General features: G+C 38.6%; 1 protein-coding gene across 2 annotated transcripts in view; it reads left to right on the top strand.

Annotated features, from left to right (window-relative positions):
- The window catches only part of vps13b (vacuolar protein sorting 13 homolog B), a 303,806-nt gene that overhangs the window by 27,173 nt on the left and 252,814 nt on the right, over positions 1 to 23,819 (top strand). For both annotated transcript variants that reach the window (XM_088306201.1, XM_088306202.1), the window contains exons 8-15: positions 5,323 to 5,594; positions 10,387 to 10,482; positions 11,226 to 11,348; positions 12,336 to 12,473; positions 15,132 to 15,219; positions 19,199 to 19,384; positions 20,218 to 20,387; positions 20,893 to 21,087. In XM_088306201.1, coding sequence (XP_088162327.1) covers positions 5,323 to 5,594; positions 10,387 to 10,482; positions 11,226 to 11,348; positions 12,336 to 12,473; positions 15,132 to 15,219; positions 19,199 to 19,384; positions 20,218 to 20,387; positions 20,893 to 21,087 — 1,268 coding nt within the window. The remainder of the gene's footprint in view (positions 1 to 5,322; positions 5,595 to 10,386; positions 10,483 to 11,225; positions 11,349 to 12,335; positions 12,474 to 15,131; positions 15,220 to 19,198; positions 19,385 to 20,217; positions 20,388 to 20,892; positions 21,088 to 23,819) is intronic.

Here is a 23,819-nt window from a genome sequence, read left to right as displayed (position 1 = left end):
GCTTGCTGTCACTTTTCTCGCAGGGCCTTTGAATGGACCAGGCTATCACACATATTCGTTAGAGGCCACGGGCTAATATCAGGATTTCTCAAGCATATGGCTCACATATGTCAGAGTGATGACATGTCACGATGATATATATGTTGAAGAGCATATTAATTGGGATAAAAAAAATGATGTAGCAGATTAAAAAAAGGGTTCATCTCTCTCTCTCTCGCTTAATCTCTATCTCTCCATCTCTCACTTGCTTTCTCTCGCTCTCTCTCTTGCACAATCTCTCTATCTCTCGTTATATCTATCTATCTATTCTATCTAATTTATCTCATTTATTGGTCCCTGTTGGGAATTTCTTCGTCACTGACTGACTGGATATATTACAAAGGGAACACAATTGCACATGGCATTAGGAGACACATAAGTCAGCGAGGCCAGATTCTCAGGACGGCTGCAGAGATCCGGCTTTTTCTAAGTGAAGCCCTCCTGAACTAAATCGATCTGTATCTGCGCCCCGGAAGTAGCAGGGTGAGATATTGGTATTGTATGTGGGTAATGTCTTGTGCTATGGCGTTTGCTCGGCGAGCAATGGACCTGTTGTTAATATCTATGAGATTAGGTGTGGGGAGACCAGTGATTCTGGAACATGTGTTTGTGTTTCTGTCAATTTGGACCAGTTAAATACAGAAAGCATAGTGAAGCAGTTGGTACAATACAAAAGAATGGTTTGAAAGATGCTTTGATAAAGTAATAACAGGAGGTGGGAATTTGGGCGGGGGGTGTTGGGGCGGTTGCAGATGACGAACAATCTTTGTTGGCTTCTTTTTTCAAATCTGTAGTGTTCTGGTCAAAGGTAAATTTACTGTTTAGTTATTCCCAAATATTTAAATGTTAACTGTTTCAACTGTTTGAGTGTTTATGATGGTGGCTTGTTGGGGTGATGGTGGGTTAAACTGTACTTGACATTGATTTGGAGATGAGATCAACACACATCCCTGAGGTACCCCGGTGTTCATGGTGAGTACAGGGGAAGTGTTTGAGCCTACACTTATTGCTTGCAGTCTGTCAGTGAGGAAGTTATGGATTAGGTGGATCGGAGGTGGGGGGTGTTGTCGAGGTGGTGAAGTTTCAGAATCAACAGGTGTTTCTGTAGGGTGTTAAAAGCAGAACAAAAGTCAAAGAAAAGGATCCTGGGGAAGTTACCTAGAGAATTCAGGTGCTGAAGGAGGAGGTGATGCATACAGGCTACAATATCCTCTGCGCTCCTCTTTGCCTTGAAGGCAAATTGTAGGGCGTCCTGGTGTGTGTTGATGCGCAGCAGTTTCTCCAGGCACTTCATTATTATGGATGTTAAAGCTATAGTGATTGATAGTGTTTGAGTTCTGTGGGTCTGGGTTATTTTAGTACTGGGATTATGGTCCCGTAGGATTGACATGTAGTATTGGAATGAGTGCTCCATTGCACCGGTCCTACTTGGGATGCCATCAGGTCCTGGAGCCTTGCCGGACTTGCAGCAGCTCAGTTGCGGTCGTGCCTCCACGACTGTGAATGGGGCTTGCTCATTGGAGTCTGGTGGCGCAAGGGCTCTTCTCTAAATATTTTTTAACACTCAGATGAGAAGTCTTGGTTATCAAAACCGGTGTAAAATTGGTCTAAATCTTTGGTGAATGTTTCCGGATCACGACTGTGCAGGTGGAATTGGATCCTGTCCGCGTTTTCACCCTCTGGAAGGCTTGCTCGATATTCATGCTTAGGAATTCTGTTTCGAGTTTATTTATGTAGTCCAGTTTTGCTTTGAAGACATTATTTTTTATGTTCCAATTTATTACCTTAAGGTTGGCCCAGTCCTTGTGCATGAAGGATATGTTTTTCTTTCACGCACTGTTTTATTGTTGAAGTAATCCCACGTTTGGAGCTGGGGTATATCATTTTTTATCTTATTTGGAATTGTGGAGGCTATTTAGAATTTGATGTAGTCTGTGATGACAGAAACAGTCGTTCTGATTCCAGTCGAAATTGTTCCATTTGGTGCAGGCCGAGTGAGCCTTGTAGTTGTGTAATGGCTTCCTCCGACCATTGAGGGGCGATGTTTGTGGTTTGTAGTGTTTGAGTTTCTGTTTGCATTGAAGGAGTAAACAAACAAATGACGTTGTGGTCTGCAAGTCCAAGCCGTGGATATGTACAAGCTTGGAATGCGTCAGTGATGTTCCCATCAATCAATCAATCAATCAACCAGCCAACCAACCAATCAATCAATCAATCAATCAATCAAAAATGGATTTGAAGTATGCATATCGCCAAGACATGGGAGTAGTTTTCTACCGTAATTGTATGGTTTTATCAGGTGCAAACTGCATCGCCACCCAATAGTTGGATATTATCTAGGGGAATTACAATTAATTGGCTTTTACTATGTGAAATGAAATGCACTTCTTTCATTAGATCATAAAAAAGGGCATTTCTGTAGGTACATGTTAAATATCGCAATATCGATATCTCTCGATTCAGCAATCATATCGCATGCATATCTCTCTCTCGCTCTCTCTCCCTCTCACTCGCTCTCTCTCTCTATTTATAATACTCGAATATAATACTCTAATTTTCTAAATGTAGGCGGCTTATCTGAATAAATCACGTTACTAGGAAATGTTAGAATTATGCAAAATACATTTTCTAGAACTGTTCCCTTAAGATCATTACCATGCCCAAGATGTTCTTTAAAGCTATTTTTCATTTGGCCAGGTTACATTTTACTTAGAGTTGTGGAATCTTCTCATTGAAGTGCAGTATGTATGAATGTATGTAGGTTCCAAATTACCAACAGGGGAATGTGCAATGCACAAGACACATCAGAGTTGGAGCAGTTCAGATTTTGCCAAGGTGTCAGGTGATCAGTACACCTTTCACTTGCATAAACATGGAGGGACATCTACTGGCGTTTGAGGGCACAGCTTTTCTCCCATTTGTCCTCTTAGGTCTGTCTCAGTGTCAATCAGATGGTCACTCACTTACACAGCCCCTTGTTATTTAATCTGAGGAGCTATGTGACAGGTGTTAAATGCTGCCCCTGGAGCCCTACTTTGGTCATTGATACGCTTCTGATTTTACTTATTTTAGATTCAGCCACTAAAGCTTAGGCTGAACTAATGTGGGAAACAGTGGTCATTTTATTTCTGTAGATGCAGTAAATCAGCACCACTTCTCTCTGGGATTTTTTTTCCCACTCACTTCTTTGGATTAATACTTCAAAGTCTACTTAAGCCGCCGTGTTTTGATCATTTCATTGGTAATTGCTCTTTTATTCTGATTGTCTCATTTTTCAAACGTAGGCCTCGTCAGTCTGTGACATGAAGCAGAACAGCTTAACTTGTTGAAATGACACCTCAAAGGCTACCACAGAATGGGGGGGAAAAAGAGACCAAATTGGACTGGAACACCGGAGGAGAGAACGAGATAATAACCCCATAATGTTAGTCGTCCATCTGTCAATTCACAGAGTGAAAGATTTAATTAAAAAATGTCATAATTTCACCCCCTTCGCCTCTGGGATTCCTAAGCAATGACCTCACGGACAGTATTGTTTTCCCGCAGAGGACATGAAGCTGCAAGGAATGGGATTACACATTCTTGTGTATTGACATCAGTTTCCTCCTTCTCCATCTTTATGGAAATAGAAACAAGTTGAAAGGTCGCGAGAATGAGACAGTGTGGTGTAGTTTGCTCAATCAAACCTGCAAACGGAGGTTTCATTCAGAGGCGTTTGTTTCTGGTACAAAACAACCGATGTGCCAGTCGATCTGCGCACTACTTCCGGGTTCAGTGAAATGGAGAAGTTCTGATTGTTTCGTTCAGTCCTATGTGTTTTTGTTTTGTGATTCTCCCTTTTGTCTTGTACCAATGTTGTATAAGCTCCTTTTTCAGTCCAACAAATCTTTTATATTCTCAATTACTTTGTTGCACATCAGTCCCATTATTCATATGGTAAGAGGCTCATTTCCTGTTGTTTCTGTAGTTGCAATTTTCCATTACTATTTGCATTTTGCAATTAGTTTTTGATCCATGACCATGCATTGCACTGGACTCATATAGTAAAGTGGGTTTAATATTAATTAATATTCGTCTCATATTAAAATGGGGGCAAACCCTCAATAAGCGTTTTCCATGAAAAACAGTGGTTTGCTCTCACCAAGAATAGTGATAATAATAAAAAAAAAAAGAAAAATATATTCAAGAAAATATTAAAAAAAGAATACGCAAATTGGTGAATCTACGTTTGTTGTACTGCAGGTATGCGGTGGTCCACTATACTCTGAGACCCTGAAGACATGGGCAAATGAAATCTGTTCTTAAAACTGCATGTTTTAATTTTTTTGTCATAAGTATTGTTCTCCAAATCAGTGACAATTGTCTGTTTGCATTCCTGTTGGAGCTTGTAATGCAAGCATTTATATCTAAGTGCATGTGACCCAAAAGAACCTCCAAAGAAGAGGTTCTAAATTGCCCTCACATTTTCCCACGGCAATTAAGTCAGAGCCATTTTAAAGATGTATAAGCATGCCTTTGAAAACACATGTATGTCCAACTGAGTAACTGACCAAGAACATGACACCTGCATAAAAGTGAAGAGAATAACGATAATCCTCAAATCTAATAGATTAAGCAGCACCTCAATTAATGTCATTGAAACAGTTCATTTGATTTATTCTAAATCTTGGGTGACAGTTGGCAGCGACCAATTAATTTAATTTTGCATTAAAGTGTAATACAATGTGATTTTTGTTATTACTGCTTATTAAGCAATTAGCTTTGTTTGGATTAGGGTTTGTTTGGTTTGTTCGATGATTGAGAATACAACAAAACTAAAATTGAGCAATATTACAAGAGAGGGTTGTTGTTTTACTTTTTTTTTTTAAACTTGTTCAGTTACTAGTCAGCTCATTGTTCTGTCTGGAAGCTGATCAGTCTGCATTCATGAATGACTAAAGAAATTCGAGAATAATTTCTGTTGAGAGGCAGTTTAACAATGGCTCTAAATGTTGACTCGATTATTACAATCTTTGTCTATTAGTATAGATGATCAGTTGTTGAATAATTCATTTTGATATTCAACAGCATTTTAATGATCAAATTAAATTTTTGATTTTTGATCACTGCTGTCAGGATTGTCTGTTTTTATTCTGTTCTCTAATTAACCTATTGACATGAGATTAAGTCCAGCGTTACATACTTGGACTAGCCCATAAAAATATTTTTCAGCACCACTCACACAATACTGTACAGTATAATTAATACATGCTGTTTTTGTTATTTATTATATTTTCATTTTAGGGATGGACATGGACATAGCAAACCAAGATCCAAGCCAGTACACCAATCAAGACTTCTTCATGGACTCGGGCCTTTCTGCAGATAGCAACCAGGGCTGGGTGTCTTGGGCGTGGTCCTTTGTTCCAGCCATTGTGAGCTATGAGGAGGGTGAGGAAGGTCTTTACCAGCAAAGAGAGACCGGGAGCATTCCAAACAATCCCCAACAACATACACCCAAGGATCCTATTGTTGCAATAGGCTTCTACTGCACAAAGGCTTCTGTAACATTTAAGGTAATTTATCTATTGCAGACCGGCGTGTAAACTCGTATTCTGGTGAATTTTTAGTCTGCTTATCTTCTGCAAATTGCGTCCAGCATTTCTTGCGCATCTTCTTGACAAGGAGCTTTGACTATCGCCACCAATGGCATGGAGGGGTACTATTCCTTCTCGTTGACTTTTGCAGGGCATGCTTCCATCATTTTCCAATCGGCGTACCACCGTGTGATTGGTGTATAAAGGCCTAAAGAGAACCTCATCATCTTCATTTCTGCTGCTCTCAGCTCTGCTTCTTGTCGTCTCCTCAGTGTCACTGGCAACGTTTACATATTCAAATGAAATGCCTGATTGGAATAAACATACTTTATGTACGCACCCCTTTCGGAATCTTCTGACACGATCAAGCCCCTTTCCGTTGAAGATTTTATTACGAACGGGAGGCGTGGTTTATGTCGATTTATAATCCGATCAGTGCGCATGAAAACACTTATTCCAAACTATCTTTACTGCATTCCAAACCATCTTTAACGCGCATATCTGTGACGTCAGTATACGCATATTTGTTATTCCCAGAAGCTAGTAAAAGCTTTCTGATTAATATTGCGTGTGTATATTATGAATGAAGTAGCAAAATACAGCCGTTTCTATCCAATGACCAATCATGCCTCACCTGTTTTCTTTCTTTGGTCATGTGATGTTCGTAAGCCTTCTTGTTATTTATTTATTTTTTTTTTAAATTTAATATTTAGTCCTAATACGCTAGTGGTACCCAACCTTTTTCACACCACGGACCAGTTAAAAAAAGTAGTTGTTTTTTGTGGACCAGCAGTGTGGGGTGGGGGTGCGTGAGCTAAAGATGACACAATTGATTGGCACCTTGCCCCGTGGCGGTGCACGGCTCCTCGTTAGTGGTTAAACTGCTGCTGATATGTCAGCAGCGTGTGCAAACTCCGCTCGCATTAATCATGCTTTCCACTTCATCACTTCGTCGCGCCACGTTTAAAAGATTCAACTGGATTGTTGTGTTGCCCATTTTTGAGGACTTACCTTACCCAACCGCTTCATTTTCTTCATGTCGCTTTGGAGATACCGCCACACAAGCAATGGTGACCAAATTGTTTATTTTAGAAAGGTAACACCGACTCATGGCTTTCCATTAGCTGTGCGTTCGGTCATTGTTTACTTGTTTCTTTTACTTTTTGTTTTCATCTACAACTTGCAAACCTCAATAAAGAAGGGTTCCATTGTGCAGTAGTACTTCCCAAAGACAGTGTGTCAAGATAAAGTGAAATGAAGTGAAGTGGTCCTTACTATACTATGACGGTTGTGCAGATAATCGTTGCACCACTTTACGTGACCAGTAAAAGTCCATGTAAAGCCACTTTGAGTGTGTAATTATGCAAAGTGCAACTCCCAGCTGGTCATCGGAATATCACAATCCTTGATCATGTAATCATGAGCCCTACTTATAATTTTTTTGGAATGCAATCAACTGAGTTGTAGTTACAATCACATTATTTTGATTTAGATTGAAATCATGATTACTATGATGATTATTCATAGATTTTAAAACGTCATATTTATTCAACTACTAAAAGTTAACTACTCCAAATTATCATTGCAGCCTCATGCCGATTCATTCCTGCATGTTGAACACTTTATTCTTGAACACTCTAGTCTTTTGTCCAAAATGACCCGGTGATTTTATTCCGCTACATCCACCCCCTTTGATGCCTTGCATCTGTGCTCACTTGAATGCCTTGAATGAGCATTGCCGTCAACTCATTATCATATTTATTTGACCTGATGGTATTTTCACAATTTTTGATACTTGCTGGGCTAACCTGGGATCTTGAGGATTGCATTTTGTGACATGTGAAAATGCAGTTGGTGCGACAAAAAAAAGGTCTTGGATCTTTTTACCCTTGAATTTTGAGAAAAGGAAAATTTCTTGAATCCCTCAAATCTCAACTTTGAATATATCTTGAAATGATAATGAGAAAAATAAATTAACTCTAATAATAGCAATTGAAAATACAACTAAAGCAAACATCGACTGTTCCTCTTTGTTTTGGTCTCAAAGTTGCGGTGTTATGATGTCGATGTATGGAGTTCAAACTTAGAACAGAAGAAAGTTACGATTGAATTCTAATAAGATGACTTTTTCGACTTGTGTATTGTTATCTGACCTCAGCATTTGTGTGTGAAGGAATATCACTCCCCTAGTCGATGCTAATTTCCAGTGAGCATTTGAACGTGATATTGAATTGAATTTAGCATTAGTGCTAGAGATGTTTTATAAACTTAACATATTCTGTATTTGATTATATAATGTGTGTCATTCTTTTTGTTGTGTTCTTAGTTTTACAGTAAACTCCAACTGGGTGTGATTAATCATCTTAAAGGACAATTTAGAATGGCAGAATTTCATACGCTGCACGGTTGCTACACATGCGACATGGTGCATTCAGGGTACTTTCACAAAGTAGACAACTTGTAAATGCACTGTGGCATACTTAGGGCTAATGTTTTTTTTTTGTTGTTAATTTATTTGTTTATAATGTTTTAAAAACTCAGAGAGGCCAAAATCGAAATCCCGATTAAATTTTGATTAATCGTCCAGCCCTAAATGGGTGCTCTTTTGGCACTGATGTATATTGTCTGCATGTGTGAAGTTGTCGACTTGTTGGTTCGGCGGCTTCTTCTTCGGGTCGACAGATGAGCACTCAGCGGACGAGGCTCACAATAACAGTTCTCGTGTGCTCAGAATGCAATTTTGTGCTTAAAATGTCCTCGTTGTACTTGCAATTATCGCACAAATGGCCACGCTGTTGTTTATGCTGGTGGTGCTTCTAACTCTGGAAACGTTTTTCTTTTTTGTTTAAAATAGCTTACTTTAATCAGGATGCTGCACCCAAAGGTAGAATGTGGGTCACTTTTTGCTCTTATTGACCAGCTGCATCTTATAGTTAAACGAGCTATTGGGTAGACATTCTCTCCTGGGCTTCTTCTTCCATTTTATTCTTGTCAAGTTCATTCTTTCTATGCCCCCGCCCCTAAATAATGATCATTTTGAGTTGGAGTCCTAAAGAACAGCTTGGACCCCAGGAAGTTGCTGTCCTTTTGGTCTGTGTGCGGTGCAGGCGAGGGCAGGGAAACCGCTAACTGGCGTCTCGGGTCACGTTAATGTTTTAAACATTCTATGTGGAATGATGACTGTTCAGAAACAGATTCCAATCTGTAATCCTGCCAGGTCAGTCAGAATACTATAGTTGGAATTCATCGACGTTAACCTTCAGGTTCAGCCCCACAGATCACATTACTTGGGGTGTGTGTGCACGTGTGTGTGTCTGTGTGTGTTTTCCCACAATAAAGACGAGCTGATACTGTGTGAATTGGAATTAATTACTTTTTGTCTCCAAAACTATTTTATTTTTTTAAACATCTCTTCCTTTTTGGGAAGTCTTGGCTAGAGGGAACCGTTGAATAATATAGCTGCACAATGCATTTTGACATGCATGGGCTTGAAATTCGGTTTCCTTTAATTGATGACTAGATATTATCCAGTTTTGTTTGCTGAGAGAAATTGGCTGTATTCATAAATGACTTTTACAGGCACAATTAAGCTTTCCCCGTTTCACCTCTGCTTGCCTTCCAAACTTTCGTCTGTTCTCCTTCTCATTTGGCATTTTTATTTCACCATGTGATTTGTGCAGGGAAAAAAAGAGCACTGAATTATTTCACTTGATTGTGCAATTTTTTATTAGTGGACAAACATTTCAACAAAATTGAAGCCTGTAAAACTGACAATGCGTATCCAATGTTCTACTTTTAATTGATCACTCCCCAAGTAGCTTATTCTTCATACTTTTTAATGCTTCTACGCTCACTCTCTTGTCAGGCAGCAAAATGCATCTTCATTCAAGTATTTAAGTAACCCCTTCCTTCATATTGCATCCAGGAATTTGCAGGTTAGTCCTCATGTGATTAATTTTAAAGGGAGAGGAAGGCAGTGAGCATGAGGGAATCGGCTCCATCAGTAGGGATAATAAGGCACAGCTGCTTCTTGTTCTGCACCTGCTTCCTGTGCTAAAGTTGAATGGGTTAAGGCCTGCACAGTTCGGCTCTACACCCACAGTTGTTACACCAGCCAAACTCAAAAGCATCTCTGCTCTTTCTTGTTGCAGCTTTGACCAGATGCTCTCTCGCGCTCTTTTTCTCTTCATTCTTCACGCTGAGGTTTTGTAGAACAATTTCTATTTTACATTAACGTTGGAATTTTTCGTGACCGCTGCGCTGTTGTGATTGACATTCCCCAAAGTGCAAATCAGGGCCTCCCAGAAAACTAGATAGGTGTCGGTGTGGTATGATTTGTGAATTGATGAAAGTACAATACTTGTTGTAGGTCAACATTTGATAAAGAAAGTCACAAAAAGGATCGTTTGTTTTAAACAATATTTAGCAGGTTTTCATTGTCCTACAGACTTGTATATTTTTTAATCACATTATTTGTATATTTCTATTAATTTGTAAACATGATAAAAAGTCAAATGTCCCAAAATATTCTAATATTAGACTCATGCTTGTAAATTTTGTCACGAATTACATTATTTAATCCTCTTGGATTATTGGACACCAAACCTTTTTGCTTTATACTTATGTAAATAAAAGCTAAGAACAGGGAATTTTGCACCTGAGGTTTTTTTCTTTGAATTTGTGCTTTTTATGAAACTAGCATTTGAAAACTAGTTTGCTCTGAATAGTACAGTCATTTGTTTTGACAATGGCCGTCTCTCCACTGTGTCAGCTGACAGAATCCCAGGCAGAGAGCAGCTACTACAGTCCTCAGAAGGTTAAGTCAAGAGAGGTCTTGGGCTTGGAACAAGAGGGAATCACTCTTGAGGTAAGAATCATCTTTATTTATATTGCAATTACCCTCCAAAATTCCTGATGGTTAGACCGTAGAACTGTATTTTCTGCCTTTTTGATCCTATCTCATTACTTTTATTTCATTTTAAATTGCCGTCATATTTACTTTGGAATAGATAATCAACATCCTTCCATCTCTAACTGTATTTATAAAACCTCCCTGGTCACTCATCTCTGGCCAGTTGTGAGCACAGTCAAATCTCTGCCTGAGCCTGATCATTTCTGTATTTCTCCCTTGGTGTAGATAGACGTTTTTCTCTGATTACCTGGTTGGAATAGGAACATGTTTTCTGTGTTTAAGCGCTCTACCAGATGTAATAATTCCACAACATTTCCAAAGACAATTTTTGCAATTCATGCTTTTTCTGGAACATGTAGAGAGTAGTCTGAAGTCTGAACTGGGACCAAAAATTAAAAGCCAAATGATTGAGAAAGCCAGGCCTCCTAATTATTGTGTGTAGTAAGATGTTACGTTTGTGTGTATATGCTCTGCTTACCAAAGTTTTGTGTTGAGTTAACATAAGGAACATTGTGTTATTTTCAGTCGTGACTTTTTTCACTTAATAGCATTCTTGGTTCCTTTAAACTCCAACAATTACAGCTGGGTTTAATTTTCTCAAAAGATTCAAGCTTTATGAGTTGTTTGAGGATGTTTTGCAAAAGTGCTTTGGTTTGACTTCTCTGCTCTCTCCCTTTTCTTTTTTTTTTTAATTTGAGGTGCTTATGAAAGGGGAGCCCTTCTTTGACTGTCAGATTGGCATTGTGGGCTGCCGAGCTCTCTGTCTGAAAGGCATCATGGGAGTGCGGGATTTTGAAGAAATCATGAACCGACCTGAAGAGGTAAAAAAAAAAAAAAAATAAAGCCACAAATGAAGACCGAGAACATTTGGTGTGAAAAGAAAATACTACTTAAAGCTTTCTGGCTAAAGAAGGAAGGTGTGATATTATGCTCTTTTGTTTTTCTTCAATATTTGTTAAGCCTTTCCTTAAAGAAAATATGACAGTCAAAAGTGTTTGTCTCTACCTACAGAACCTGAAAGACCAGTCAAATTTTTCCAAAAATTGGTACAGTGGAACCTCTAGTTACGAACACCCCTTTTTACTAAACTAACTTATGCACATCATTTTTGTTGAAAATCTGACTCTCGTTAGGTACATGTTTCATTATGCGAATTATCTCAGCAGGGATGAGCAGATGGATCAGTGCTGTGCTTCTCGCAAGATTACTGTGAGCCCCAAAATATCCACATACACTTCGACGTCTCCTCTGCGGCAGCAGAAAAACAAACATGTTGTGTGTGCAGCCGGAAGTTCTGCTTACACGAACAATAACAGTTAGATTTCTGATTATGTTCCAAAAAGACTTGACTAAATGCATGGCATGTCCAGTATTTATTGTATTGGAGCGTTTTTTAAATTGGAGGAAAAAATGGTTTCTAATCCCCACGGAAGCCAGCTGAGTCATGTGGCAAAATCGACAATTTTCCCTTGATTGTTTTTTTTTACAAAATGGACAGAACAATGAAAAAACAATTTAATGGGAGACTCTGAAGGAGACTTTTTTTAAATTTAAATAGGTACTGTATGTATGTTCAACAATACACCAAATAAAATTAGAAAAAATATTGTAACATGTAAATATAACAATTTAGGGGCTGGGTGGGATTAATTGCATTTCCACTAATTTCAAAGGGAAAAGTTACCTGAACTATCGAACGTTTCCAGTTACAAAGTCATGGAACCAATTAATTTTATAACTTGAGGTACCACTATATTTCCTTCTTTGTCCTTGTGTGTTCTTCATTTGTCACACCCTTTGTCCCTCAGGATGCAGTGTTCTTCAGCTGTGGCGACACCCTAAACAGCAAAGGAATGACCTACCTTACCAACTCTCTGTTTGACTACCGCAGTCCAGAGAACAATGGCGTCAGGGCTGAGTTCATCCTGGATTCTGTCACTCATAAGGTCTTTTAACTCACCAAAGTATTGTAGCAACTTTTTGTTTACTGCAGGCATCATAGCATTTCATTTCTCCATATTTTTTTTCATTTTCATTAAATGTTAAAATTGTTTCTATTCTAAGAAGTCTTGCAAACGTTAAGCACACCATATACTTGGGGGTTCATCAGCACTAAAACTAAGAGTAACTGCGTGATGCTTTTGTTGATGAAATACTGATCACTGAAGTTGCCATGGATCTAATTATCTTAAAGCGCAAAGTTACAACGGCTGTCTGAACACACTTGTAGTGACATTGTGCCCTGACATGCTCTGCTCTGGCTATGTTTGGACTCATATGGTGCATGTGAAGTTGATGCCTCAGAATGCTCGCCATTCTCTCTTTTTCCATGTTCACATCTTGACCACATTGCAAAGTTGCATTTTATTACAAGACAGGTTAGGTGCGGACAAAACTATCAGGTTATGAGAAAACAATCCCAAAATGTTCCCTAGAGGATTAAAGGGATGTCGCAGTCATAGTGAAAATGCTGCACTTTTTAATTAGCACCTAGCTATAATAGTGTTTTGCCTGTGCTACTGATACGTTGTAATTACAAGTTGTTTTTTTTTTTATGAAGCGATGACAGCTGTTACTATATTCAGAGGTACTAAGTACACATTTATTTGGACTGTTTTTTTAAAAGAAGTTCGAGTAGCTTCTCATCTCAACAAATCCGAAAGACATAAATGTTTTATTTAACTATAAAATCCACACTTCTCATTTTAGCCACACAGCTGCCTGCCCCCAATAGCGGAATTTTCCTCCTATTGAACAAGTAACTTGCACAGCAGAGATTGTGTGACAACTCTAGGCTCACTTCACCCACTGTCACAGCTTGAGTGTTGACTTTGCTCCCAAATGCTCATGACCATCAGTGAAGCATTTGTTTGGATATCCATTCATCCATCTATTCACACTCGAAAGTCAAAGAGTCAAAGGTTTTCGTGTTAATTCATTAGCGGTTTTGAAATCAGCCAATGGCTTTGATCCAAAAGCATGGCAGTGCTATTAGAGTTCCCCTTATAAATATTACTCATTAACCTGCTTTCCTGATAAGACTCCATTGAAATCTCTGTTTGGAGAGCTCGAGATTTAGTCAAGGGTTAGGTTAAGTGTGTATGCACACGTGTGTGTGAATTCAATGTGTGTCTATTGTTTCATACACTCGTTTTGTGTTAGTTTGAATAAGTATGAGAAATGTGTTACGTACTTGGGGCATTGCGTTTTTTTTTTTTCCCCTGGGTGGAAAAATTCCAAGGTTCTTCCTTGTAGTGCGCGCTAGTGCTCTGCGATTCTAAGGTATATGTTGTAGTGCGGTTAAAAAAAAAAAATCAACCATGCAATATACTGTGCCTTGAAAATTAGTCGTACCCTTTGAACTATTTCAAAATTTTATGTAACTAAAAACCTGAAAACGGTGGCGTGCATTTGCCTTAAGCATCCCTGTGTCAATACTTTAGGGCCACTTTTCTCTGCAATTATAGCTGCAAGTCTTTTGAGGCGTGCTCTGCTCATTTAGACATTGAAATCTTTGCAAAAAACTCAGCCGGCTTTGATTGTCAACGGGTATTATTTTTGTTCCACTTAAAATGATATGCTGCTTTGCGTTGGTCTAGCACAAAACAAAAAATCTTCATTAAATACTCTCACATTTATGATTGTAAGATGAAGAAAATGTGAGTGGTATGAATACTTGTTCAAAGTATCATACTGAAACCCCGTTACCTTCATACTGTTTATATCATTAGTTTGATGTGGCGCAGTATTGACTTAAAAAGACATCACGTGGCGCGGTGTAGTGAATATGGCCTCGTGCATAGGGGCTCATTTTATTATCAACATTATCAATATCGTAAACATGGGTCAGTATTGTTCTAGAAAATCCAATGTATATATGTTGGTAAATGAGAAAATAACAATAATAAAGATGGTAAATCAGCGCCACATACCAACATGTTTTGAATCATTGCGGGAAGATAGACTTCTCTGTGCTGGCGCTGAGAAGCCACCCACTACTTGGCTTTACCTTTGTTACAATATACTTAATTTGCTTTATTTGTGTGGCTTGGTTGCGGTTGGTTACATATTTGGTTTTGGCTCACTTGCTTCAAACCCGTTAATGAATTTTTAGCGCGTGTGAAAGCTTTTGTGAGTGGGTGATGTCATTCCGCTGGTGTGCATGCGCTGTTACGAACCACCAACTCTTCATTTTAGACAAAGGCCCACAAATGGTGGTGGTGGTGATGATGATTTGTGATGGGAATTCAATAGTTGTCAGTTGTGGTGTCTTGAGATGTTGATGTAATATTAAGATGACTTAATTGATTGAAGATTGAACCCAACTCATACCGTTTTTTTACCTTGAAGAGTATCTTGGGAAGTGGTTACCATTCACTCGAATTACATATGCCAAAATCCATCTGATTTTCTTGTTTATTTTCTTATTTTATGAAACGCTCTAAAATGGAAAAATCAACCCCTCTTTTTTTTTCTTCTTAATTTAGATTTTCAACCCATCTTTGTCCTATCCAAGATGACCCCAGTCATTGCCACTCTTGAAGGCTATCAGCTTGTTTGCTCCCTCACTGCCACGTTTATCCAACTCGTCTTTTGTTTGACAGGAGACCTACACAGAGATAGCAGGCATGCAGCGCTTTGGTGCTTTCTACTTGGATTACCTCTACACAATGGAGAACAGCAGCAGCAAAGGTATTGTCTTCAGTCATTCCTCCTCACAGTTTGTTTGCTAACCTTGCCACCTCTTCTCTCTTTTTCTTTATCCTTGTCATGTTCGCTTTTGCTCTGGCCTGCCCTGCCTTTCTTCCTATCTGTCTTGCGCCTTCTATTGCGCTCTCCTTCTTCATCCTTCTTTTTCTCCCTTTCCCTCTTCTCCATCAAACAAGCCCCCTGGAGACTTGAATAAAGAGATCGTCTTGTTTGAGTCACAGCCACCTGGTCCTTGACCCCTCCTGTCCTTTCTCTCACCCTCAACTTACCTGGAGGGCAACTGTCACAAAAGTGTTTAGTCTGCTGACACATATTTGAGTTTCATTCTCCCCACTGCTTGTTGAAACACCGTTCCTCCCCTGTCTCTCTACCTGTAAGCCCTTGAGATAGTGAACACTAGGACCGTCTAGCCTAATAAGGTGTCACTCTTTTTGGCAAGTTTTGAGAGTCGGACGGGGTTTCCGTTGAGCGCTACAATTTTTGTCAAACTGAGATAATTCATTGGACCTTCAAATGTGTTTGTGTGATACTGTGGGATTGCTCAGTGTTTGAATTTGTTGGCTGTATAGAATGTTAACTTATAAGAGGGATTCTCAAGACATGAAGAAGTTTGACTGACATTAAAGATTTATATCGGCTCAGAACTCCGGAGAGACCATGTGGTTTTGGCTTGATTCAAGGGCCAATCCAGTCTGACAGACAAATGTTGAAGTGGAATCTATTTGAAGTTGAATTCTTGCCAAATTGCCTGTCGTTTATCGTGCAGTTTGCAGAGGCTTATTGTGCATGATTCAACACCTGGACAATAAATGATCCTCCTTCTGGAGAATTGGAATGGATTTTGGCAAGAATTTAGCCAAGTTGCATTACAAGTTGGACATGGTGCTTTTGTCGATTCGGAAATGACAATTAAAATCTAAAATAACTTTACCAGTTTGATAAATTGATTAAAAACACATGACTGAGTGTCTTTGACCAAATTGGTCAGAACACAGTTTTTTAAGAGACACTGGTCACAGAATGGTGTCTTAGTCTTAGTTTATTTCTGTTTGAAGAAATGAATAATTAGTTCTACATACATTAATCCAAAATTAGAAGAAAAAAAATATGGAACTGTCAGTCGTATTTTACAGTAGGAATAGTGTCAGTACTCCCGTGGGATGACTGCGGTTACCTTGTCAAATGGAATGCTTCTCTTCTGTCAGTGTTTCCCTCCTTCCCGCACACAGACCAGATCCAGTGTCATCCAAACAAATTAGTCTCCATTGCCACAGGACTAACATAAACTCTGAGTCAACTGAAACACTAACTGACCCAGGTGACACTTGCGATTGACTTCAAATTCATGTAACTTTCTTTTTAATCTTGAGAAATGGAGACACTCTTTAAATTGTTTAAAATTGTTGCTATAGTCCGCCTCCCATTATGTCACTGACTATTCAACTGTAGCCATATGGTTGATATTAGGCCTAATCCATCTCAGTCAAATCTAACAGAAAAAGAGAAGAGGAAGTGGCATTGCCAGTTGGCCCTTTTTTAATCTCCAAAATATGTTCTCCATTGGAGAACAATTTTATTTCAGAATGTAGGTTGTACTTGGTCTTGACTTTGAAACTAAAAGAATGTTCTGTGTGGTGGTGAAACTTAAAGCAAGTTGTGACCCTTTGTCCTCCCACTCCCTGTCTTCCATTCATCCACCCCTTTTATTTTTAATTTCTTCACTTTTATTGCTGGGGAGCAGAGTCTTTTAAGTGGACCTCTGGAACAGAGGCCTGCAGAGACTGAAGGGACAGCTGTGTGAGTGGACATTTGGTATACTCATCATTCGAGAGTTTAATGCTGTGTGAGCTGATTCCTTTGGGCTGTATCAAATCCTTGCGCAACACCTCTCAACACCAATTGCCTAATTTGGCGCAGAATTTGTCCCAAGTTTTGCTTGATTGCATTTTTTTGCTTGACTAAGAAATCAATTAGCTTTATTTTATTAATATGAATATTGGCAAAGTCACTTGCGAATTGAATGGTGTAGCCTGTGCAAAAAAAACCAACTCGATCCTTTTGATCGTTTAAAGTGTGTAGATGCAAGAGGAATTTGGTTTACAATTGAATAGTTTTGAGTGTTTGAATAGCTCTGGGCGGATGCCAAAAATCACGGTTCAGTATGTACGTTTGTGTTAAAGGTTACGGCCCAGTTCACAATCGGTAGAGCAAAGGAATAACATATAAAGCAACCCCTTTGTACTTTGTGTAAACAGGGACAGATTTAACGACTCCGACAATGAAATATCAACACCTTGAGGTTTTTTTTTCTCTTTTTAGGAAAGTGCAATATCAGTCATTTGTCTTCTTAGAAAATGACAGCTGCGGACAAGTGCAACAGCAACAGTTTGAATTAGGCTATAAAAACATCAATAATGGCATTCACATTTTTTGTTGTTGCTTTGACTCCATCTGGAGTGGCCATGGGCCTCAGGTTCAAAGGGTGCTTACGCACAAATACGTGGCGCATGCAACTTTCCACTCTTACGTTCAGATGTGTCAAGAATGAAATGACCGTGGGAATGTTTTTTGCTTTAAAACAGGCAAGCTGCAAAGGTGATGGACTTTTGGCGGGTGTTGCGGGGGGCACTGTAAAATCTCTCTTTACAGTATGTGCTATATATTTAGATTTTACACGCATATCCTGCATGCTTAATGTCAAGGGGACTATTGTGTATTTAATTACAAGATAACTTTTTAATTATATTCAGCTACTATTGGCAGCGGCCAACATATCCCCAAAGGTTTTTGTCACAGAAATCTTTGTTGAGTCCCAAGGACAATGTCCCAAAAACGATAGTTTTGCAGGCCTCAATCTTCACACATATTTCACATTTTGTTAAAGAGGAAGCCGACCTCCAAAAATCCTTTGCAATAAAATGTTCTAAACTCCTTTACGAGTCAAAACATGTCATTCTGATTGATGATGTGATGTCGTTTTCAGTCGACAGAAGTGACAAAATGGCCACCCCTTGAGATGGCTAAAATAGGGTGAATTTTACTGCTTAACTCATATTCCGCAAACACAATATTAATCAGAATGTCATGTTTCAACTAATGGGCCTGCCAAGAAGATATTCTTGTAAAGAACATTTTTTTTGGGGTTGACTTCCCCATAAGTTTTTCTTTTTCCATTGGTGACTCATGGATAAATTATTTAGTGATTATCTAATTTTGCAGCGTGATCATTCCGATCAACAAGCCTTGTTTGTACGAGTAATTTGCATATTTATAAGGGGGTGTGGAGAGGTAGTAGTCTGGTACTCTGAACTATTCTGCATCGATTGAGATGTATGATAGACATGTGCTTGGATTCATGCGTACGCACAGATTCTTGCATCTGGATCATTTGGTGCGTGCGAGTGAATGTGGTCGCGCGCCATGTCCTAGTATGAAAGCCATGCCAGTCTTTGTACATGAGGCCACTGGAGGGCTGTTTAAATGATGCTGGAATTTTAATTTGCATAGCCCGACTTCTTTATTTTTTTCTGTTGTTTTTTTGTTTAGTTTTTCAAAGTCGCTCTAGAAATAGGTTATGATGAACTGTAAAACAAAAATAAAAAAATAAAAAGTTGTCGCGTGCTTTTGTGTGCTGCTTAGAAATGTGAAAGACCAGGCCCGTGGCCTTGATTTTGACACCAGTGTTTTAAAATGGCAAACACTGCCAGATCAAGGTGTTTATTAGTTTTTCCCACAGGTATTTGGTTAGGTTGAGGTTAGAGCTCCTGTGTTCTTGTCAAATTCACATATGTCCTTGATTGACCTCTCTTTTTATACTCTCGCATTGCCATACAGGAACAGAAAGTGACTTATCCTGTGCTGCTTTCCACAAGTTGGAGGCATCAAATTTACCAAATGTGGCAATGTAATGTATTTAAACCTTTCATTATTTGAAATACATAATGTATTTTTATCTTGGTAGATACTCAGGACTTCTCTGTGGTGAATGCGGAAGAGGTAGTGCCAACTATCCAAGAATCATCCATCAAGAGACTTGCGGTTGGACCTTTAGACATCAAACTGCACAGTAGCGCTGTCCATCGTATACTTAAAATGGTCACCTGTGCCATGGGCCACGAGTATGAACCTTACTGCAAACCGCTACAAGGTAAGATAACACTTTGTCCAGATTTGCAATTTGATTTTCTGGAGTTAAACAGCACCCTGGAAATTCTTTATCAACAATATCTTCATCACATTGTTGTTTCCTTACGCAACTCAACTTTCACCATGTCGTTGGACATGAAAGTAATGACCTTTTGGACCATTTAAGGGAGGTTGAGCCTAACACCTCTGTAGGGATTATCACTGCAGCACTGTTGAGTTCATCTCTGTGATCTTGTGAAAAAATATGGAATGTGTGTAATATCGAAAGCAATTCCCATTATAGCAAAAATGATGACATATGTAGGTTTGACTTAGCATCAGCAATAAATAATACAAAATTGGGTCGTTACTTCGTCTTAGGAGTCTAACTAATGTCACATATTGTGTGTGTGTTCTTTCACTTCCCTCATATGTGTTGCTGATCTCAGCCATTTTGGACCTTCTCTCCTGTTCTTAGCTAGCAGCTGTATTCAAAATGAAAATGACTTCCTTTTTTATAAATTATTCCTTAGTCTTACAAATTAATATTAAGTTGACATTTGTCACTCTGTTACATTGAGCTCTATCCTCAATGGCACTGGAAGTAAACCTAACCCTTAATTCAATAAATATTCAAATCAATTAAATCTATATTACTGTTACATTTATTATTATTATTATGATTATGATTATTATTATTATTCCCTAATCACCTAGAGAAAAAAGAGGGGAGATTCTGAATCAGCCCAAAAAAAAAACATCTTCAAAATTTTACTAGCCTCTCTGATTAAAAAATGAAAATGTGAAAAAAGTTGCTTATTATTAGCAGTATTACAGACTTGATCATGTCTGCAGACATGGTGGAGGAGAGTTGTTGTCCAGTCACTCCAGAAGAGATTTCAAGATTAGAGGAATTCATCCCCACCAGACTCACTTGTCTCACACTACTTCAAGTCTCAGTCACAGTTTCGATGGCTGAATTCAACCTTCTTCACATGCTAATGCCTGTCATCATAGGAGGCAAGGTGAGCAAAAAAATATCCTGAAGTCCCTTGTTATTGATGTTACATTTTACACAATTGGGTCCATACAATAGGTTTTGGACAGAGAAATCTTAGTTGTGTTGGACATGTGTATATACTGTATGTGTGCACACATACAGTATATCGCCGCTCTCCTGTGAAAAACACACGTGTACAATATTGTCATTTAAAAAAAAAAAATCACGTTATTAATGGGATGTCTATAACATGGAAAGCCCGTAAAAAAAAGAACATGAAAAAAATATACATAAGTGTTTTTCACAGGACAGCGACGATATACAAACACACATACATGCATACATTATATACGCAGACACACAGACACACACACTTACACACACACACGCACGTGTACATAGATATATGTGTGTGTTTTTTAAAATGTGTGTAGAAAACTATCGTATGTCGTAATTCAAAAGGGTAACCAGGGTTACACAAGCGCAGCTGACAATTTTTGCATTATTGATCCTCATTTACCTTTCTTTAGGCTACCCCAGGACAGGTCAACATCTCATCATTTCAGCCAGTGCGCCCGCTACCATCTGTACAGTTCCAAGTGGAGAAAGTGAATGTTGAACATTCTGTGCCCATGTATGCACTGGAGTTGGTCAGCACTGTTAGTGCTCTCAACCAACCTCCTGACAACCTCCTACATCACTGCTATGCGCATTTTTACCTCAAGGTAACTGGGAGAATTTCAAATTGTTGTATTGCTTCTGATACATTTCACCATTTTACCGTGGTAGTGAACAGATGTCCTTTTTTATTAAGATAAAATTTGATTAAATGTACTGCTCTAGAATGATTTTGAATTTCTAAAGGGTTGTTTTTGTACTACAGATCTCAAAATAAAGTTCTGATAAAAAGATCCTCCAGATCTGTTTAAACATCTAAAATAAATAATCACTTGTTATTTTTTTTAATAGGCCCTCGTTCAATGTCTATAGTCAATGAACTACATAGTCACACTTGTAATTCCACCCAGTTATGGTGCAAATGACCCTTTACTGACCTTGATGACCTTTTTCCACCTGGTCATAAAAATCTTAGCACTGTGAGCTTCCTGATGAGTACCAGTCCTGCTCTGGTTCCTCTCAGGCGTTCAATGCGATGCTTAGCACACTATTGTTGCTTGCATTATGACCTTCCCACGTTGGTGTGTCAGCTTTTAAGTTTAATTAGTTAGTTGGGCATGTATGTTTAATAACGTGTTTGTGTTCACTGACAACGTTATATTACCAGACGTCACTTTTTCACCTTGGCAAGGTTCTGCTTTTGACCAATTCTTTCTTTAGTCCACAAATTAATATAATTTCGGTATAAACATGTTTTTACACCATCGATTGGCAAGCAGGATTGGTAAGGGTCTATAGAATTCATTTTTAAGACATCCAGTAGCCTGCTTGTTTTTTTTTTTTTTTTTTTTTCCTCTTGGCTTACGATTAGATGCACAGGCAGAAATCTTATCCTTGACAAGCCCTGGGGAGTGGGACGCACAAGTTCTTTTCAAGGTTAGATCAGTGGCCAGGGCATAAAAGTACTGCCCTCTTACCATCATGTCACATGCTCATATCCATACACAGCAGCAAATTAATTATGACTCGTTAAAAGTACTTAATTTATGAGTGTCCAGTTTTTGAAGTGTGCAGACTGCCATATATTTCCCAGAACAAGGAAGATGAATTTGCTCAACAAACCATTGCAAACGGAAACCGTCCTTAAATTTGATGGATTTTGATAACTGAATTGACCTTGGTTTTCCTCATAAATAATTGTATAACTTGCTATATCTAGAAATACTTTTAGCAAATGTGGGTGATCAAACCTTGTGGAAATCTGAGTTATTTATCTGTATCAATCTGGGGGAAACTCCACTCTGGCCTAAAATGGCCTGGAAGTTATTTTTTTAAGGCAGGATGTTTGCTGGATGTCATGCTGTTAGTCCTTATCAGAGGGTCGCTGAAGGGTTAACAATCAACTGGTCAGTGGATGAGGATCATTCGAACCAAACAGCCAATGAGCATCTGCCAATTCTGCAATTAAGCAGTCAAATTCCACTTCTGTATTTTGAGAATGGGATCATGACTTAGTGGAGGTCAGTCTGGCCACATCTCACCCATTTCAGGAAGTGGCTTGCTATGGGTATAAACTAAGGCTTATCTTAATCTTAGTTTTATGGAGACTGGCTGTCAAGAGTTTAGGTGTCTGTTTTGATGGTGGTGGTCAGCCATTATCCCACCCCCACAGTTGTTGAAAATAACAAAAGTGAGTTGGAGAAGGAGGCACACGGGATCCCAAATTGTTGAAAAACCAACAAAAAACAAGTTATATATTGTGCTCGACTATCACTGATTATTTTGTTTCACATCTTCTTAAGAATATATTGGCAAGATCAGGATACCAATAAACAATTTAGACTGCATTGAAAATCACTGTCAAGGCTTGCATTTTAAATTACGTCCTGCACAGCAAGTGTTTTTTTTTAATAGTCGATCAAAGCATGTCACCAGATATAATGAATTTTATTCGCGTTCACAATAACGAGAACCTCAGTATTGTCAAAAATTGACTCACTCAAAAGCATTTGGTGATTTCGTTCATATTTGATTAAAAGAAATCCCCTCTGCTTTTAATGCCTAACTAATTACCTCAAAAGTCAAAGCAGGTCTCAAAAATGAAAACATACAGAGCAATAAATAAAGTTATCCATTTTTTGGCTTGTTCCAGTTAGTGTGTAGCAACAAGCCACTTTTCCATATTAAACTCTAACCATTAAACAAGACAAAATCTCACCGTGTAGCATTGCGGTGGCAGACATACTTTGGCCAAGATCGAATTGCACTCAGTGCCTGTAAACTTTGACTACACACTGAGTGTGAAGTATGAAAGGCTGGAGAGGGAGAACTGTGTCAGTAACTTGATTAATTTGTTCATGTAAACATAGTCAATGAGTTACAAAGTCTATTTACAGACTTTTTCTACTGTGGTCGGTTGTCATCAACTGCTCAATATGGGTTGGGCCTCTCTGTCCACTTTTAAAACTGTTTGAAGACATTTTTATTCTTTAGCTTTCGACTCAACATGAGACAGTCACTGTTCTTCTGTTCTTATGGTATATATTGTAAATGTGTTTATTTTTTTTAATCTCTTTATTTTGCACCAGCTGTAACAAAAATGCACTATATAAGAAAGGTTGTATTGTAATGTATGACACAGGTCATAGAGAACACTGTGTGGAGGATGTTGGAATCTTGACTGTTCATATCTAGCTCTTAATCCGTCCGGGATTAATTCCTTCTGTCAAAGCAGAAACATTATTGTCTTTGGAGGACATCTGCCGCAATATGTCCAATACCAAAACCAAAACGTTTTTCAATGGGTCTATTTTCAACCAATCTTGCATACGTCAAAGTC

This window comes from Idiotropiscis lumnitzeri, chromosome 10 (genome assembly GCF_059441095.1).
Source record: "Idiotropiscis lumnitzeri isolate Australia: NSW breed Sydney's pygmy pipehorse chromosome 10, RoL_Ilum_1.0, whole genome shotgun sequence".
In the NCBI taxonomy this organism is placed as follows: Eukaryota; Metazoa; Chordata; class Actinopteri; order Syngnathiformes; family Syngnathidae; genus Idiotropiscis; species Idiotropiscis lumnitzeri.
The sequence above is the reverse complement of the archived record's forward strand: the minus strand, read 5'-3'. Positions and strand labels throughout refer to the sequence as shown.